This window comes from Cryptotermes secundus, unplaced genomic scaffold (genome assembly GCF_002891405.2).
Source record: "Cryptotermes secundus unplaced genomic scaffold, Csec_1.0 scaffold1257, whole genome shotgun sequence".
Lineage (NCBI taxonomy): Eukaryota > Metazoa > Arthropoda > Insecta > Blattodea > Kalotermitidae > Cryptotermes > Cryptotermes secundus.
The window spans coordinates 757,663-779,265 of NW_019745105.1; the positions used below are offsets into that span (position 1 = coordinate 757,663).

The following is a 21,603-nucleotide window of genomic DNA, read 5'->3' on the forward strand; positions in this document are numbered from 1 at the left end:
CACCCACAGATATATTCTGTGGACTGAATTGATAGATTTAGTACGTTAAAGCAAGTGGCAGGTGTAGAACGACTGGGCTTTAAAGGGTTAAACTAAACGGCGGAACACAAGAACGTAACCATGAACGTTCCTTGTATAGTCCGCTCTTCTGATAAATACCTATCCTTTAACCTTAATATTTGCTTCCATCGCCTGTAATTTGCAAGCGTCAACTAGAACGAATGAGGACCGGTTGTTACCGAGAAGCAGCGTTATAATAACGTGCGGTGTACCAGCTTAACAAACCGACGTACAAAACCTCAAAATCTGTGGGTCTGAGGCATATAATGAATGAAATTACGGTTTTATCTTATTTTCCTTCAAACTGAAGGCACTGCCAGTGTAACATTCAGCAGTGCCTAGGAAAACATACCGTTACTACCAGCTGTCATTGAAAGGACGGTGTAGTAAGCAGCAGAGTCAATCGTTTGTAATCATTGTCGCGTAGTGCGTGAGGAAAACAATGTAGTCGCCATTTTAATCCATAATATTTTTACTTTCCGTGCCTTGGAAGCCATAGAGATTCTTTCTATTGCCCATGAACACGCAGTCTATAATCTCTTCACGCATTTAAAGCGCAGCTGGCAGACGCTGCCATAATCTGTCAGCCTCGTGTGGCCGGTTGGAGACATCATCAGGTGGGAGAATGAACACACAGCTGCTCTTACTGGCGGAACTTGTTATCGAGTGACTATAAGATAATATATATATATATATATAGGACTTATGTCTACCGTCAACACAACAAATAAAGTAAAAAAGTAAAGTAAAGCTATCCTTGTAACATGCCGTGAAGGCCCATAGGGTTGTGAGAGGTTAAGGCTCCTACATTTTCTAGACAATCGGCTCACAGTTGGCGGTAAGGTTCTCAGCTTTACACGCCGGTCGCGCTTTACTCCCCAGGAAAATTATTTAATTAATTCCTAGTACTCATTTCCGTTAGAGGCTCAGCTCACCCCAGGGCCATAGTGCGGCTGGAAGGATTAGGTCAACTGAAAAAATCCAGTGACCTCATCGGGACTTGAACCCGCGACCTTCCGGCTTGTAGCATAGTGCCTCAACCAACTACGCTACCGCGTGCCCCCAACATAACAGATACTCAATTAAAGTTTCGATCTTCATTCTTGCTACAGGTTTCGTTCGTACAAGACCATCATCAGGCAATAATGCACAAGCATACGTGGAGTCACTGAAATACCGTTATGGATTCTTATTGGTGCAACGTGTCGTATTAAATACTAACATAAAACGTTTGTCTCAGATTGGTGTTATAGTGGCAAATACATAATTAAGATAAAAGATAGATATAAGGGTGTACTATATATGGAAATGTTGAATATAATATTAAAACATATTAAAAGTATATTAAAAATGTTTAAAGCATGTATTAAAGGACTTTTAATGATAGAGTTCTTGCTACCATTCAGTCCAGAACCTTTTGTCTTCTTGTCTACTGTTCAAAAACATAAACATTAAAATATACAAAACTATAATTTTACCTGTGGTTCTGTATGGGTGTGAAACCTGGTCTCTGACATTAAGGGAGGAACACAGACTGAGGGTGTTTGAGAACAGGGTGTTGAGGAGAATAGCTGGACCGAAGAGAGATGAAGTGACAGGAGGTTGGATAAAACTGCATAATGAGGAGCTTCATAACTTGTACTCTTCTCCAAGTATAATTAGAATGATCAAGTCAACGAGGATGAGGTGGGCAGGTCATGTAGCATGAGTGGGGGAGATGAAGAATGCGTATAGGATATTGGTGCGAAAGCCAGAAGGAAAGAGACCACTGGGAAGACCAAGGGGTAGGTGGGTGGACAATATTAAAATGGATCTTAGAGAGATAGAATGGAATGGTATGGATTGGATAGATCTGGCTCAGGATAGGGACCAGTGAATGGCTCTTGTGAACACGGTAATAAACCTTCGGGTTCCATAAAATGCTGGGATTCTTGAGTAGCTACAGAATTGGCGGCTCCTCCAGAAGGGCTCAGCTCCATGAGTAAGTAAGTAAGTAAGATTAGGAATGTGTATGCCAACTTAAGTATTTTGGTTTTAGTGTTACAGTGTAGAATTGAGCATGTATGTTGTTTAGGTGTTTGTTGTTGATGCTTCTACGCAGTAAGGCCGGTTGTGAAAGCCCAAAGACAAGTTTCAGTCTGCAATAAATGAGCATTTTTGTGTTAATATTTGTTACTATAATATGCTTACTCGTCTTCATAAGTACTATAGCTTCAGTGTTTGTGGCGATTAAGGGTGAACAAACGCAGTGGCTGTACAGCCTTAAACCATAGACTAGCTCGAACCCAGTATCGGATACAATTTTTTTATGAAGCCGATTTTTCTGGTAGAAGTGACCTAAGATCTAAAAGTTCGTGAAGATAATAGTATAACTGTTGAATTACTGGATATAACCCAACATCCTGCTTTTATTTATAACAACGTTTCGGATACTGGACTTTGCCTCCATCCTCCGGTAAGAAGCTCACTCGGTTGGGCCCATTCGCTAAAGTTAGTCTATACATAGGGACCAGAATTTGTCATTTTCATACTGCTCATGAATACTTTCAACTAGAGTTTACCCGTACCCACCGAATGCAACCGATGCGAGAGATAATTTCGTTCTCTTGCTAATGGAAACTTTACCTTGCACTGTCTGATACATAAGGATGGATTGCCGGCATCATTCGTGCTGGCCTTTAATCTACTTACACAGATCCCGCCCTCTCTCCACCTTAACACCTCTACTATTCCCACTTCTCCGTGTCAGCACGCATCGAGGACCCTACTAACCGACCAACAGTTTCAAATATTTCCAGACAAGCGATTTTTCCGTTATTTGTTATGTAATATAAGGCTGTCCCTATGTTTAATTAAATAAACGCCACACAATAAAACGTATGTGACAGTAGATGTTTCAATTTTTTTACTGATTATACAGCCCACTTGGGTCTTAGCCTCTGATTATCAGTTTCATGTTCATTTTACAGACGGTAGGGCTCCTTGGACGAGTGATCAGCTCGTCGTAAGACCCCTACTTAAACAGAGGACAACACAAACACAGAATAAAAGAATAAACATATCAAATATCCATTTCTTATGTGGGATTCCAACCCACGATCCCGGCTTCCAAGCGAGCGAAGACAGTACATGCCTTAGACCGCTCTGCTACCGTGACCGGCGGATATTTCCATTATTAAAATTATTAATTCACTATAACTATCATTATTGTTAGGATTAAGAATTCATTACAATAATATTATTAAAAATAAACTTGAACACAAGGCTGAACAACCACACTGACATGTATGGGGCTTGAACGACGCCATTATGCTTCCTGTAACTTACACTGGCACTAAGATTCAGTGAATTGCACCGCCTTCAGACCACTTTCCTTCTGTTTTCATACCTGCATTCAAGTTACTTTACTGTCTTTAAGATATAATATATTGCCCCAATTTAAGACGGTTTTTAGTTCCGGTGAGAGAATTTCAGACGAGACTAAATCAGGCTAGTGTAATGTACGTCCCAACATTGGTCTTTTATGTGTGGTCTGAAGTAGCTTCATCGAAAATGCTCTGTTGAAAGAACTACTGTCACCACCCAGAATACGACAGCCATATATTTTGTCTTTGTCAATGGAATTTCTGCCGTAAACGCTCCAAAACGATACTTATAATAATTGGTCTGATGATTTTGAGAGAAAATTTTATAACAGACAGCTTCTCTAAGAAATATAATATATCAGCATGGTTTCGATATTCGGTTTCGACAGTCGCGCACGGTTCGGTCCCAGAGAAACACAAATGTTTCCGCTGGAGTCTTCGGCCTTTTGGGGGGGGGGGGGNGAGGAGAAAATTTTTTTTCTTCCAGTATTTTCCTTCGAAATTTGAGGCCTTCATAAGAGTAATTTTAAAGAATGGGACGCCGCGTAGTTTGGTAAGCTCTGCTTGCCGTTTGCTTGGCTTACGCTCTACCCACGTTTGCTAAGTAATCTATTACCTTATATTCACTAATTTTACCATATCTCACGATCACTATCCTTTGTGAATAAAATGAACGTACTGTTGCATAGAATAGGACATCACAGTTTGCCAACTACAACTACAGACATGCCGCAGTCAATTTACATAATAGTGAAGCCACGTCAGTATCAGAGTGGTTTAACTAAATGAAAATTCACTACTTCTCAAATCCTGTAAACGGCTTACAGGGTAATTATGAGGATATCATATAAGGTTCAAGCGAGCATTTGAGCATTATGATCTACATGCTGCTTAATATAATAATCCATACAATGCACTGCATTATTCTGTGATTTCTCCAGTCAACAAGCCATGTCATGCAAGATATGCCGAATGCAAAGGGAGCTTGCAAGCAATTAATTGATAGCATGAAGCTACTGGCGGTCAGCATTACAGGGCGCTCACGAACTAATCCACACATGGCACCCAGCATACCTACAGCTCGCTCTCGTTTAAAGTACTACATGGACTTTACATTTGGAGGACTCTGGAGAGCGGTCACTTGGGAAATAAGTGGAGACTGGATGGGCTTGTAGCTAAATAAATTGTTGTTAATTTGCTTAAACTGGTTCGGTATCATACTCGGTGACAGTACTGTGTTACTGGCGTTTATCTTCAAGGCTCCATGCTAGAGAATTAGTTAACTCACTGATACTGAAGTTAATTTCAAATAACTTCGATAAGCAATTACGAGATATTAATTTTGACAAATGCAAGTTTATAAAACTTAAAAAGAAAATCTTACAACTGAGACATAATAAAATGAAAAAATGATATTATATAATAAAAAATAATGTAAAATTAACAATTAAATCGTGTTTACAAAATTTATAGTATTTGCGTCAATTTTCCTTTCACTGCCCCTTTCTTAAATATCAGTTTGATCGTGTGGATCGACCAGACGCCTGTATAAATACGCAGCATTTCTTCGTCGAATGCATACTGACAATCAGTGCAAATCTTGGTGACAATTCCAATGTTTCCTGAACAGAAAACAACAGAAATTATCAACAGCAGACTCATGAACAAAACCCCAAGTACGAGTAATTTAAACAGAACATTACAACATCCTCCCACTGGTGATGTAGTAACTGAGTGAACAGTTTACCCCCAAACCCTCTCCATGCAGATTTTTTCGGAATCTTTTTATGTACGGAGACCACAGCTTTGAATCAAACTACGTGAAATAGTACAATATGTGCGACAATTTTCTGTCGTGTTCTCTAAGAAATTTGGCCTCATAATGGTCCTACAGCATCATAGAGATTATTATTATTATTATTATTGTTATTATTATTATTATTATTGTTGTCATTCTATGGCGCAGCAGCCCGAAGTCGAAAACTGGCCCCCTTTAAATGACGCCTCCAAATTTGCCTCTTTATAGATTTTCTTTTCCAGAGTCTAACCTTCCAAAATCTCACCATTGTCTGTTTCCACTGCATTCACTCATCTCCTCATTGGTTTTCCTATAGGCCTCTTTCCATTAATTTTACCTTCCAGGGTCATTTTCAGTATGCGTTTTCCATTCATACACTGGATGTGACCTGCCCATGTAGTCCCTTTAAATTAATAATATTTGATAGGCTTTGTTCAAGTTGTTTGTAACTCATTATTACGCCTAATTCTCCATGTTACTGTTTCCTTTCACTGGGCCAGATATTCTTCTCAGTACTTTTCTGTCAAAAGAGTCCAATCATATGGAATGTAGTCAAATGCAAATTTATCGATTCATGGGTCATCTTCACTGGTTTCATCCTGTCGTGTGCTCCAGATATATGAAGGGCAGTCAAACGAAAAATAGGTCAGAAGACAAAACATATTAAAGAACATTTCTTACGTCAAAACTAATCTCCAAACCTGTTAATAAATTTATCCCACTGGGAGATAAGACAGTCAATCCCATCCTTGAAAAAGCNTTTATGGCATCTCTCAGTTTCTGCAAAGTGTCTTCATAGCTCTGTGCACTGATTGTGGACCCATGCTCGAGAAATTCGACAAGCAGAGGGCCCTTGCAGTCGAAGAAGAACATCATCATCACTTTACCGGAACTTGTGTGTACGGCTTTGTATTTCTTCGGTGGGGGAGAATTCACGTGTTTCCACTGTTGGCTCTGGCGTTTGCTCACGGGTTCAAAATGGTGGCACCAAATTTCGTCCCCAGTGGCAATACGGGAAAGAAAAGCATGCTCTTCCTCACGGTATCGTTGCAAGTGATGCAGCCATTCTCTGAGTCTTCTGTTCCTCCGTGAGTTGATGTGGAACCCACTGCGCGCAGATTCTGCGGTACAGCAGGTGTTTTGTCACAATGGCGTGTACGGAATCGTGACTTATTCCCACCAAAAGATTAATTTCTTCCAGAGTTGGCCCGTATATGACCATCCAACGCAGCAATAACATCAGGATTAATAACACGATGAGCCTGACCTGGGCGAGCATCATCTTGCAGTAATCTCTTATGCCACGCCAGCACACGCGAACTTGACATGCTGTGTTCGCCGTAAACAACAGACATACGACGATGAATTTCTCGTCCTCCTACTCCTTCAGCAGTCAAAAAGCGCACTACACTTCGCTGTTCTTCTCTACCCGCCTCCATTATTGATGCTGGACGAGCACACATAGCGCTAACCTTACTTCCAGCACAATAAACAAACGACTAGTGTGCAAGGGGACGTTGTCACTGGCTTTCCCGAGTCCCCACCAGATATTCGTACCGTAAACAAATTCCAGTGTTACCAACTTGTGCCGTGTGAGTTATGCGTGGTGACCCGTTTTCATTCGACTGCCCCTTATATATAGGAATTAGGTTAACCGTCAGCACACAAACATACTCAGTTTTAGTTTTACAATTCGACGTTTTATTCCTGCTACATGTTTCGGCCGTACAAGACCATCATCAGGCACTTATATATAGGAATACGCACAGTTATTGAACTACCGATACGGATTCATACCAGTGCAACGTGTCGTATTACATACTAACATAAAATTTGCCTCAAGTTGGTGTTACAATTAAAACAGAAGATACAAAAATAAGATAAAAGGTAAAATATAAAATATATTTTAATATTTTTAATATCTCCATAATATATTCAACACTTTATAGATCTTGATATATTGTATTTGTATTTCATTTTTCATATATTTTATCTTTTATCCTATTTTTGTATCTTCTGCTTTAATTTAACGCCAATTTGAGGCAAAAAATTTATGTTAATATATGATACGACGTGTTGCACTGCTCTGGATCCGTATCGGTAGTTAAATAACTAAACGCATTCCTATATATAAGTGCCTGGTGATGGTCTTGTACGGCCCAAACATGTAGCAGGAATAAAAAGTCGACTTGTAAAACATTAAAACTGAATATATTTGTTGTGCTAACAGTTAACCTAATTCCTATATAGATTCTTGGGTCCTTTAAGCCTCTATCTGCACCGCATGTGCTACGTTCCATATAACGATGGAAAGACTGGAGACGAAAGCGACAAATTCCCATTTTGAAAGTGGAAGCGAAGCATTTGTCTGCAGGAGCAAAATAAAATGGCGCAAACCCTCAGATATTCAAACGCGGGGTTTCCAATTTACGAAGCTGGACTCATGAAATGTCAAAAGGCCTTATTATTTTAATGTGAACCATAATTCAGAGTAGGCCATGGAGCTAATCAGTGAAAGCTGAAGATGACATGCTTAGGTTCCTGCGACCTATGCTGGCTTTGTCGGAGAGTTTCATGGAGTTAGGCCTAGGCCCAAATTTGGGCTGTAGCGCCACAGGAAAAAATGCTGGTCTTGTAGCAAGTACATGATTCCCTGCTTCAGGAAGGACGAAATATTTTGACGGATGGTTTCGATGTTGGAAGCAGCTTCTTTATGTTGAGAGGGAAAGGGGTTTTGAATGGCACAAACCTTTTGTGGCAGCAAATGCTCTGAAAGGAAGTATCAGAAAAGCAAGAACACTATGAAACTCCGATGTGAATTGCTTATACTAAGAACCCTATAAGACCTATTATTTTTAAATGCCGGATTTTTGCTTGTTATTATTCTGTTGAAACATTAATCTTATATTGCCTGCAAGAGTGAAAAAAATAATAAAAACAGGAGTGAATAGTGACTGAACATAAATTTTCAAACTGCAAAAAGAAATGAAAGAAGGAAAAACTTACAGTAGTATCACAGAGCTCATATATTGGAATCGAACCACTGATAACAGCTTCAAACAGTGTTCTAACAGTTTTACAGCTTTGGAGCAGAGCTACACCGACTCCGTTATAACCTTCTTGGTTGCATCAGACGGAAAAAGCCCTGGAAATGGTAGGATACTGCTGCTGCACTGCCAATATTAGGCTTCTCTCTTGATAATATAGTAAAGCCCTTCTACTGAGCGACCCCACAGTCCCTAGGGACTAATCATTCCCGCCATGTGGTCGCAGTGTTTGATGGCGCTGTCCCATAATGAGGCTCAGAACAGTTGGTGCACCCTCAATGCCAGCAAACACCAATTTCGATTTAGAACTAATGTTTAGTTTTGTATGTCCGTGAGTGAATTAACTACATTACACTCAATCTCTGTGGGATTCGATGCATCGGTAATTCCACCTCTTACTCGAGGTGTGGTATTTCTAAAATCTCGTCGGAATGCCTCATATACTCAGCGAAACTGTCAGAACCATTTCAACTCCATCCTTTCCTGGACTTGAAGAAACGAGAAAGGGTATTTTACTGCAAGTACAAGAATTAAGGCGCCTTTGCGGCCTGTACAAGATCTAAGGAGCCTCTGCGGCCGGTACAAGAACTAAGGCGCCTTTGCGGCCGGTACAAGCATAAACAAGCCTAGGTCGTAACGAAAAGAAGTGTTATGGATCCTTTTCATTTATTGTATTAGGTCAGTGTAGGATTGTAACGATAAAATAATGTACTTCCGTCTCCAATTGCTATCTTTCAAGCTATTTAAAACTTCTTGATTAATTTGTAGGGAGCTACAACTAAAAGTTTTTTATGAATTTCATTTTAATCTTGTCCTTTGTGATAATTAATTCGTTCATTACAGTAACATTATGTTCGCCACTGCCCACTGTCGAAGATATGTAAGACGTTTAGGGAGATAACTACACCTATCACCATGTTCATCATATTAGCTGTCATTATGTCATATCCACAATTTTCTCTTAATTCCTTATCTTAAAATTAGTGGCTACCTTTGGAACAGATCATGACCTAATCTAAATGCTAGACTCTTACGCTAACTATGTCACTGGGATTTATTCGCTTACTACTTTATAGGTCCAAAATTTGGTTCCAGCGGCCGTCACTGTTGAGTTTGGCCGGACTCAATAAATTGTTTCAAAAAAGTAATCTCCTTTTAAGGCATTCCTCATCAATTAAAATGTGAAAGCTTCTAAAACAAACATACCAGGGCACATAATGAAAGCATTCCTAAAGCTGAAAGTGTTTGGCAAATGACTCATCTTTCTAGCCATATTTTCTTATTATGTTTGTTCTTTTCTTTGAAACTGGTGTATTTAATTATCGATTTTAAACTCTGGAACGTTCATCAATACGTTATTTGCAATGTTCAAAAGTCAGGCAACGAAAAAGAAATCAACTGTCTTTGCATGTGAGCACTTCCTTGCAAAGAAAATTATTATCATTAAGCTATATATTTTGCTTTTACACTTACTTACATTTTATATTTGACTTAGGAAGAAATTATGCTTAATTAATTAAGCACCACGCCATGAAAATGTATTGGGGTGCGGAGGTATAACTCCACCATTCTTGGCATAGGCATCAGATTCAGGTAAGTTGTCTGCTTCGCGCCCTGGCCGATTTACTCTCGGTACCCATTGGATAAGAAACTGTGCAGGCACCAGAGACCGTCTGAACGCTGTGCAGTTTAGAAAAATCCCTGAACGCTTCTGTGAAACAAACTCCGGAAGTTCATCCTGTAACCCGTAGACCTAAGTGGTAACAGACTACCATATTAGAAAAAATAATTGCCTCAAAAATGATTACGAATGCTGTGAGACTGAGCAAGTTCTTGACGGCCCTAGAATTTTCTGACTACAATTGTAATATGACAGTAGTAAAGTAAAAATACAACAGTCGTGACAGAAAATAAATTTTATAATGATTCCCCCAAATTAATGCAAACGTACTCCACTAGCGCGTTATTTTACACTTCATGAAACAGAACGAAAGAATGCCAGTCTCTTGCAGTCGGTCTAACAAGACTCTAGTATCCGCGAAATAGTCAAGTTTGCCTAGCCCTCTGCTGGTGTAGCTGCCTGGGCCTGTAATTATAACAGCCGATGAAGATGTATCCCACTCACCTCTGGCTCACTAAATGCGTTACATGCATAAGTGGCAACAGCGGTGTGTGTACCCTGTGTTCCGTTTCATTGGAATATGCAAATGGCGGAGCGCGTGACCCACTTCGTACGCCACATGGTGTAAAGGGGAAGTCATTAATAATTAGGGCCTGATGCTTTCATCGTCATATTCGACTGCACAATAACACAGGGGCTGTTAGTAAGCATACCGCAGAGGCGATGTTTGATATAAAATACAACATAACAACGAAGTATAAATTAATGACTCCATAACGCCTTCTTATTAGCTGAGTAATTAGCCCATTTATTTCACTTAACGTTTTAATAGGTATACGCTGTTAAAAGTACAGTTTTTGTACCGCTGATGTTGCTGAAAAGTATGCGGCATCGAGAACAGGGATAAGGAGTGGAAGAAGCGGTTATGGTTTATTGAATGAATGTTTACAAGACCTCAAGTCAATGAGGATGAGGTGGCCAGCGCATGTAGCTCGAATGGGGGAGAAGAAGAATGCATATAGGATATTGGTGGGAAAGCCAAAAGGAAAGAGACCACTGGGAAGACCAGGGTGTAAGTGGGTGGATAATATTAAAATGGAACTTTGAGAGAAATGATGGGATGATATTGATCGGATTGATCTTGCTCAGGATAGGGACAAGTGGAAGGCTCTTGTGAACACGGTAATGAACTTCCGTGTCCCATAAAAACTGGGAAGTTCTTGAGTAGGTGCAGAATTGGCGTCTCCTCAGGAAGGGCTCAGCTCCATAAGTAAGCAAGTAATGTTTACGAGATCGGTACTTACTTACTTACTCATGGAGCTGAGCCCTTCTGGAGAAGCCGCCAATTCTGCAGCTACTAAAGAATTTCCCAGTATTTTATGGAACCCGAAGGTTCATTACCGTGTTCGCAAGAGCACTTCACTGGTCCATATCCTGAGCCAGATCAATCAAATCCATACCATCCAATTCTATCTCTCTAAGATCCATTTTAATATTGTATTCCCACCTACGTCTTGGTCTTCCCAATGGTCACCTTCCTTCCCGGTTTCGCACCAATATCCTATACGCATTCCTGGTCTCCCCCATTCGTTCTACATGCCCTGCCAACCTCATCCTCCTTGACTTGACCATTTTAATTATACTTGGAGAAGAGTGCAAGTTATGAAGCTCCTCATTATGCAGTTTTCTCTAACCTCCTGTCACTTCATCCCTCTTCGGTCCAAATATTCTCCTCAACACCCTGCTCTCACACACTCTCAGTTTATGTTCCTCCCTTAATGTCAGAGACCAAGTTTCACACCCACACAGAACCACAGGCAAAATTATCGTTTTGTATATTCTAATTTTTATGTTTTCGGACAGCAAATGAGACCGGTGGCATGAATTGTTCTTTCCATCTGCCCATTAATGTACATATTTCAGAAGTAATCATTTCAATACAGATTCAACATTTACTCATTTGGTTTTTCCACGATAAAATATGACCTGTTATATTCATACTACAGTGGCACAATTAGTAATAAAAACGAAATTCTACGCGCTACATTAATGAATTATGCTAATGAATTATTAAGCAGGGAGTGGAGAGATGGAAAAATTATTAAAATCTGGAGTTGAACTGCATATAAATATTTCATGTACAATATTACGCGTAAAATAATGTAACAATTGGACATTTCTTTATAGTTTAGATACTTACGATGTCTAAGAATGTTTCAGGAAAGAAAAATAAAGAGTACGAATCACGAAACAGCAATTAGGATAATAACGTTTAAAATAGAAATAAACTATCGAATCCATTACCGTGAAACGGTTAATTATATTTAGTAATTAGACCATGATTCAACAAAATCAGAGAAATAAAAATTTTATTTCATACAAATTAAATTACAGTTCAACTACTACCTTGACGAATTAGGCTCTTTGGCTTGCTCCCTTTCAGGACAAATGCATAACAGCTATGTTAAAAATTAATTAATATGAGAAATTGGCATTTCAATTATAAGCAAGCAGTTGTACAACTTCTTCGTCAAGGCATTTTGTTTCCCCGACTCCCTTCTGTCGAATCCGTCCTGCTTATATCATTCCGATATGAGAAGGCCGCTTTCCATTTTTGTAACTACTACCACGCTAGAAGAAACGCGACACCGCGAAATAACAAGCAGAAGAAAGATGGAAGACGGTGATGAAAACCGTACACGAACTTGCTCGTCTCAGTCGGGATTCTAGTCTGCGATCCTTATGTACTTCCGGTTCTCGAGGGCCATAGAAATCGCCTAACCTTAAAGCACGGAAGGAAATCTAAACTGATATCGTTCATTTTTCAAGTTCCCCCCCCAAAAAAAAAAACGCATTCCAGCTACTCAGGAATGTAATTTCACTGTCAATAACTATCAGTCTTCGAAATTCAAACCTGCAAGGAAAGACGACCATCGCAAACACAACCGGACACGCCGCGCACATCATCAATCGAAGCAAGGACTATCCACATCGAGTTTACTGACGATACTCAGGATAACCACGCATGCGCAACCAGGACTTCAATCGTTACAGGTATGAACACCGCCTCCTCTTCAGTTCGTGGTCACTGCAATAACATCTAATTCTAGTTGCGTTCTGGAATAAGGACGATCACAATGTGCTCCTTATGAAAAACTGATTTCCGTAGAGAATCTTACACAATTTCCTACCGTGACCTGGTATATATGACATTTACAAGCTATACAAAGAAACAAATACTTGGTACTTGTTAGGCCGAAAGTTTTAAAATATAGCCTTAAATAGCTGACATCGTCACGACTTGGCAGTATCAGAAGGTAGCACAACAGAACTGAGAGCAACGTCCTTTTCTTTCTCAAAAATTACATCATAGGTTTTCCATTACCTGCAACAAGGTAAATTCATTTCATGCCTAAACGTTACACATTTAAACGAAATATAAAATCTTGCAGCAAATATGGAATTAGATAAATATGGTGACATTCAGTATGCTTATACAATTATACGGGTCCTAATTTACAAGTGTAACCTTTTGTCATGAAGCAGTTATCACTAAACTCGGCACAATATAAACGGCCTTTCATTGCGGGAACGCGAATATTTACTATCCTGTTCATAAGATCCCGCTACTAGATCTTATCCCAATATAATTCAACCGATCACATCTGCAAGCCCTAATTCTGTAGATCCAATTGAAATGTAAATCCGAAATCTAAAACTGCTAAGTGGCTTTCTTTTTTTCCTTTCAAACATTCTGGCTAAATTAGGAATGCATTTTGCAATGTGTGCTAAATGCCCCACCCATCTGATCATCCTTTATTTGATGGATCAACAGAAGCTATTCTTTTAAGTTTGCAAATTATGAAGCTTCTCTTTTTGTAATTTTCTCCTGCCTCCCCTTAGTTCCTTTCCATTAGACACAAACAGAGAATTCTCCTGATAATCTCATTTCCATCACATCAGGTTTCTAAGTACAGCCATGAATTCCTTATCCACAGTCTTAAGAAATGCGCTGTCAAATTCACGTTAAAACATAATAATATTTAAAGGACTGTCCATATCCTCAAGTAGACATACTTTTACTGCCAGTCTATTACATCCATAAAGTCCGCCTTTCCATCACTTTAGGCTGCATCAAAAGCAAATCCACGATGAGTTCGCAATGCCTCTATCGTGGTCCTTCGACTTCCAGCGAGCGTTTTTCATGATTGATCCTCAATGTTTTATTTCCATTGAAATAAGAGTCCTTCTTGCAAACGTCACCCGAACAGAATTTATTAAAGCCCCTTCAAGGAGGTTACATATTGCTCTTCTTGCGATCGCAAAAGCCTGACTGCTTTGGGTGTTTTCCCTGTATTTCCTCAGTTCATAACAGGAAGTTGTTAACGCCAGATCTTCGAAGACACAACTAACAGCATGTCTAGTTCTTCAACAGGCTCAAGAAGGAGTTCTGAACCTTTCAGAGCCTGAAGGTGTAATTTCGAAGCTAAGAAAATTACGTAATTATCACAACATTGTAACACTTGATGAACGCAAGACAAAGGGCTAAATAATTAGTAAGACTTCTTTGTATCCAGAGCTTGGATTGTTCATATCTACTGACTGAGGTGTTCGTTGTTTTCTGAATTCTTCTTCTTTAAGTACTGCGATAGTACCTTCCGCACCCTCTTATATCGACTTACAACTGCCTTATGAATTTCCATTCGACGCTAAGATTATAGCTGAAAAAGAACAATTAATGAACAAGCGAAGAATAAATGTTGACTCAGTGACACTCAAAATTTTTGAACTTGGTTGTGCTTGAATGTAACGCAAATTTGAGAAACTAAGAAAGGGGAAACTTCAATATTTATGTGTCGCCTTATTATCAACATTGTTTAAGACACACTCACTCCCTGAGCATTTACTTATCAGAGAATTCAGACGCGCATGCGTGGAACTCAGGAATAGAACAATCTCGTTACGAGAAGTGAATACCAAAAGTAGTGGAGAATATTATTAATAAAACGAAAATAATTTTAATTCCGTAACGAACAATATTCTGAGTGCACAATAATTTATTTACCTTGATTAACCGTGGTGAAATATTAATATAAATGAGATTGTAATTTTTTTAAGACGAAACTATAGTGTTTAGCGTACCTGTTATGTATTATATATATGAGATATATACGATAAAATATAATAATATTATACTCCTATGCTAATTCGCTTACAAAAAAAATATTTTAAATTGATTGCTACCAGGATGACGTTTTGTTCATGAAGTGGTTTGCAAAATACAATTGAGAACCGCTGATGACTGTGGCTTTCAAAGCCAGATGAGAATTTTCTCATGTCATACTTCCTTCCACATAAAAGAGGATCAGGTGTTGATTAGCATCAACAGAACGAATGATCAAGACACTCTTACCTGCTTAGGACAACTCTATAGATTTCCCTTGGGAGTTCCCTCTACACAGCAGGTCGAAATAGACTCGATTATCTCAGGGATCTCATCTAACCGAAAAGTCAATTCAGACAGCGCACCATCCCGTGTCACTTTACACACACGTTATGCCCTTCTAGGCGCTTAACACAGGAACACCATTCTGAAACTAAACTGATGGTTGTAAAGTCTGTCTACACGGACCAACTTCATTAATGTCATTAACGACATTTCATGGAATAGTCTAATTGAAATGTCGGTAAACGAGACTTGAGCCGTTTATATGGAACTTTGCGTGTGTGTGTGTGTGTCTGCAGTTGCCATGGAGTACTGACTGACATTCCTGTGTGTGTGTGGTTTGTGGTGCTCAAAATCTCCTGCCATAAACTAGTCTTTCCTTGCACACTCCACCGCCCTGACGCTTAATGGCTTGCTGTAGCATCTGTTCCATATGCCGCAACATAAAGAGACACATCATGTTTCGGGGCAACTTTCCCTAAAACATATCATAATAACATAAAGCCGCTACAGCTTAACGTGTTGCGCTTTGTACACTTCACACGAACGTTGCTTTGCTGATGCCGACAACAACTGCAGAAATAGGCTGAAAGGTTGTAAGCAACTACGACACTTCCATAGCAAACAAAATAAAAACGAAAATTTACATTATAAAAAACAATGTTTCCCCTTCATTTAACGACGCTCAGAGTAACTCATACTTCAAAGCTTCGACCGGCAGAATGATTAATATCGATAAATTCGAAATTATGTGGAAGGAAACGGACATGACGTTACACCGACATTCTCTTGTAGGAACTGAGGAAAACAATAAAAATACTTATTTAAAATAGCCGCTCTCACGTCCGAGATTAGAGATAGGGACCTCCGGAATAAGAAAAGGAAATGTGATTTTCCGTAAAAGACTACTGACATGTGTACTGTAAGGTGATTTTCTGGGGTGTGACACGGTGTAGTTTGGTACCCATCTGGAAAGTCACATTGTGTCACATTAACAGAGAGGCGTAATCTTCGTTTTCATCACCGCGAGACACATCAAAAACAAGAAATGTAGGGTCTACACGTGTATATTTTCACACGTAGAAGGGTTTTGGATTGGATGATTGGATTTATTGACACCTCATTCACACAACTCGGAACCACAGGCAATTACAGCACTATCACTGATCTATACACTTTAAATTTCACCTTTACACACGCACAAGGGTTCTCAGTTTTCACTAGTCGTATCCTGGCAACGGATTTATAACAGTCTCACTGTCATTTAAAAGTCAGTACTTTTAATTTCATTATTTAACACTTCTATCACATTTTAACTCAATGGGAAGTCGCATTTCTTGCGAAATTGTTATGCAAATAATAAACTAGGCTGCATGAATAAGGAATAAGGAGCATGTGAGGATAAACAGAACAAGAAGACAACGGTTAAGGACAAAGAGGCGAAACTCAAATTCATAAAGTGGTGAAAATTCTCATGGCTTTACATGGAAATAAATATGGGTTAGGAAGAATAAAATGTTGCTAATATTTAACGGTGAGAATTAACGTCTTGGGTAGTGTCACAGGAAATACCAGAATATATTAAATGAAAATAAAGATAACCCGCTAGTCGCAAGAACCCAATATTCGTACAGCAAATGGAAAAACACGTTATGGAAGAGCATTAACATTCCTGGGCAGAGCAGAGTCCTTATATCTGCCCTTCAACGAACCAAAGGGCTGGACATGTGAGGAGACCCTTCAGAAATATGACTATGAGTTAGGAACAGATTTTGATCTCGAAGGGATATGACGCTGTGTAATCTAGCAGAAATTTATCAGCGTGTCCGCAGAACGTCCAGCCTCCACCATCAGGGTCGAAAAGTAAGCCGAGCAGGAAAGCAGAGATTTCCCCTGAAAACGGAAACTGTATGATACGCCGAAACCTTTAATTTCTATCACACTATACCGTCACCACCATGGGAACCTCACACCTAACACCTCACACCTCACAACTGGTTTAAGCTTTAACAGGACGGAACGTAAGAATGAGAATTGACGTGTGGTACCGAATCCCAAGCATTACATTAACAAGTGCTTGGGAAAATTGTGGATTGTTTTAGGAAATAGATTTTACCAATTATAACCAAAAGCCCAATATAGTTAATCATTTACCTGTAGCAAGACCTAGTGTGGAGAGAAGGAATCCCTTGTGTATACAGTTTGTATATATTCACCAATCGAGTCAGTTCTAGAGAATTATTATTACTGTATTGTTACAGACCCGGGCCTCGACCTGGGATCTGCTGCCCCACCGGATTCTCAACTTGTTGCCAGCGATGTGGACCCTGATTTCAATGAGCCCATCAAGAATATAACAGTTCCTGTTGGGCGCGAGGCAGTTCTTAGCTGCTTAGTCACAGAACTGGGACAATACAAGGTAGGCTCAATGATTTACAGCCACATGCCAAGTGTATTTTTGCTACTTTCTTGTGCCGATCTCCCTTGCGCTAAGCTTGTACACAGTTATACTATATATGGATAAGTGCCTGTAATTTTATTAGAGTAAGTGTCAGGCTATACTCCTTTTTCAGAAAGAAAAGTAGGCTTATGGGATCACCATGTCATGTGTTTGTGTTTGTATCTGTGCGCATATCTGTTTTTTTTTGGCTTTCAGGTTCTGACACCGTGTAGAATTTTGACGAAAAATGTATTTGGAAGAAAAACTGGGAAATACAAGGATGGCCTTTTCCAGGAACACACATTGTGTCCTTGAAAGTGTATTTCAACCCCACAATAATCCACTTTCCATCTGCACTAAAATTTTGAATGCGCCTTAGAGAAAGTGTTTTCTTATCTACCGTTCCTATTGTTCTCGATCGGAATGTTTTTCTTTGGTACCTCTCCTTCGCGCTACTTTTATCTGCAACCTGTCTAAATAATCCAAGCAATTTCTCAACAAATTTACACCCTCATGATGGAACTATCTCGCTCCTCCGACAAGCAGGTATCCACAAACAGGGCGGACAGTGCTACACGCTGCAAGGCCACAATGTGAACAGTTGCCTTGTGAAAACTTCAAAATGGATATGAATGTGTAACAGCACTGCCTGTGTGAGTTTGGTTTACGAGTATGAAAATATTACCTATTTACACTACAAGGTCCGTATAAAAAGTATCGGGAAAAGTTCCGGGAAAATAGATTTATTTCAGATATTGCTACAATGCCTCAAAATTCTTCAAAATATATCCCTTGTGCATCCATACACTTTTGCCAACGGCGTTGCCACGACACGAAGGCTCCCTGGTAGGCGGATTCCGGAAGATCCTTAAGGGTCCGCGTGCAAGCCTCTTTGACGGCACTCAGGGTCCCATGATGGTGCCCTTTGAGACAGGATTTCACTTTCGGGAACAGTAAAAAGTCTGCTTGTACCAAGTCGGGACTGTAGGGGGTCCTCAACGCGTTGCAAAAGGCCTTCGCAAGCAGCCACTCATCTCTGCTTTTGGTCGTCCGTCAAGACCTTCGGGACGAGTTTCGCGCAGACCTTTCGCATCGCCAAATCTTCAGTGATAATGGTGTGCACCGTCATCTTATCAATGCCAACACGATCTGCAATCATGCGCACACTTAACCGACGGTCTGAATTTAGTACGTCACGCACACCTTGCACGTTGTCGTCGGTTCTTGTATATATATTGTCACGTGTTGGGTGTCTAACGCGACAAATAACTTTACACCGTTCCGATTGTAGCGGTTGTCGCGGTGATGAACGTAAGGCAATGCGTCACAATATGTATTTTTATCAATCATAACTATAGTCGTACTCAAACAATTATGAAGAATTGTGATGCCTATTTTAAGGCAGATCTTCCTACCCAGCATATTCCCGAAGAGAACTGTGAGTTCACAACCCTCGGTTCAGAACATCGGTCTCAGAGCCGAAATTGAAATTCGAAATTTTCCAAATACGGAACATAAATGCTGGCCGCTACGCCGTAACTTTCAAAGAGAATCATCAATAATGTCAGTGCGCAATTTAATTAGTTGCTGAGGGGAATAAAAGGTGCGTGTCCTCGGTACCGCTGCTACAATATTTCATTTTGACACCAGGTACCATATTCTATTACAAATAAAATGTTACTGCTGAAAGTTAATGAAATAATATTTGGTATAGAAGAGTATGCAGTCTACACAACAATATTCTGTATTTAAAACAAATCAGACACTTAGATTCTAAAGGGTTTTGATGATGGTGGATGACACACAGAATTACTGGGGTTTTGGACTTTTTCCATCGTCCGGAATTCTAGGTAATAGAGGACACGACGTTTCGGAAACTGGATCTGTTTCCGCCTTCAGGCGAGAAAGGAAGACACCTACTCAGTTGGGCCTCTTAGAAAGAGGAAATGACTGAGATTATCTCTGTCTAAGGGGCCCAACTGAGTACGTGTCTTTCTTTTTCACCTGAAGACGGAAACAGATCCAGTCTCCGAAACGTCGTGTCCTCTATTACCTAGAATTTCGGTCGATGGAAAGTGTCCAAAACCACAGTAAAGTTGACACTATTGTATTAAAACAAATGTTGATACGACAGTGTCTACTTTGTTTAAAATACAGAATATTGCTCTGTACGCTGCATATTTTTGTATACATTTTATATACCTTGTTTATGGCACACAACAGGATGCGCACTATTAAGAAAATAATATTCCGTCGTTCAGGGAGATGCCAAATTCCCATCAGCAAGTTCTTTCCTCTAAATTATTGCCCATTCGTAGTGAATTTTCTTAAACGTTTCATAAATTTTCAGTATCATTTTGATCTACTAAACGTACACAAAAGTAACATAAGTGGAATATCTTCTTTTCAAATATTAATAACTATTTTGAAATACGATGAAAGATATTTGAAGGATATATCACGCGTAAAATATTCTTACATATATTTTATATAACCAGATAATGTAGACCACAGAGGGTACAACTGAGCCACACTGTCACTGCGGGGACATAAATACAGACACCTGCTCATCCAAGTTGGTGGTTGGAGGCAAGGCTGACAACCTTGCTTTGTAAGAGAAATACTGCCACGATAAAAATAAGAAATAAAAACTCGATACAATCTGGCAGAATATTTTAAGAAAGGCTGTGGCTCAAAAGACTGTTTTGCCAGTGATGACGATGATGATATTCAAATATAAGAAATCTCTAAATAGTCAAAACAGATGACTAGCATGCCACATGCCACCCGTACACACTCTTCGTTCAGTGTCAAAACACATGAAACACAATACATGAATTTTAAAGTGAGGTTACAATCTACTAAAGCAGTATAAAGCAACTTGCATATTTACTAAAAGAACAATGGTGAAGACATTAAATAATACTAACTTTCATGCATCAATATTAGTGTGTGTGCAGAAGTGATGACATTACTTCCACATTTGCCAGTGTTGCCACTACTCCACACCGAATTTCACAGTTCCAGCTATTTTCCGAGGACGGACGGTGCATGCAGACCTTGAAAGAGGCCCGTACATGCGCTGAACCGCAGTTATGATCCGCTACAAGGCGCCAAGAGTGTACAAGATGTTTCTGTTACGTAGTCAGCATAGAGCAGGGCGGCTGTGATGATAAGGAAACTGTGAGTGAGTGGGGAAATTGCGCATCACTTTTAATCTCCCAAAGCGCCCTCTCTCTGCAGACTTGGTCAAGTGATGTTACGGGGCATAAGGGATGCGAGGGAGGTGCTGTTCTCTTCCAAGACTGAGTGGCTACGGGGCGGGGGTGCAGTAGTCCCAAGAGTCTGTGGGAAGACGACAGCCTCAAGATCTCTCTGTGATTGAAAAATGCAAGAGGTTTATGATCAAAAATTTACAACGCTAGACTGTACGGAATCTTACATTTTTTAAAGAGTTTAGTCTGCAGTTTATTTAACGACAATGTCAGGGATTCAGGCTGTTGGGATTCGTGGATTCAGCGCGACCGGATAACGCACATTTTGCCAGTAAACACTTCCCTTCTGTGAGGTAACAGCAGAGCAGTCACCACTGCTGCTACGCAACAGGCCAGTAAACACTTGTAATGTCGAATTTTAGGATGACTGTGACTTAAAAATGAAGTGGAAGCAAGCGGTCATCTTATAATTTAAAGTGACATCCCTGAATTTGTTTGGAGGGACTGAGGGAAATCACGGAAAACCTCTCTCAGAATAGTCATGTCTCGGCCGATATCCGAGCACCACCTACACGCAGTCAGAGACAGTACCGTTTGAGACCATTTGTTCC

General features: G+C 39.8%; 1 protein-coding gene across 1 annotated transcript in view; it reads left to right on the top strand.

Moving 5' to 3' along the window:
• Positions 1–21,603, top strand: part of LOC111875034 (limbic system-associated membrane protein) — a gene marked incomplete at its 3' end in the record, with an annotated part of 339,659 nt that overhangs the window by 242,121 nt on the left and 75,935 nt on the right. Inside the window, exon 2 of the mRNA XM_023871053.1 lies at positions 17,599–17,756. Within this exon, the coding sequence (XP_023726821.1) occupies positions 17,599–17,756 (158 nt within the window). The remainder of the gene's footprint in view (positions 1–17,598; positions 17,757–21,603) is intronic.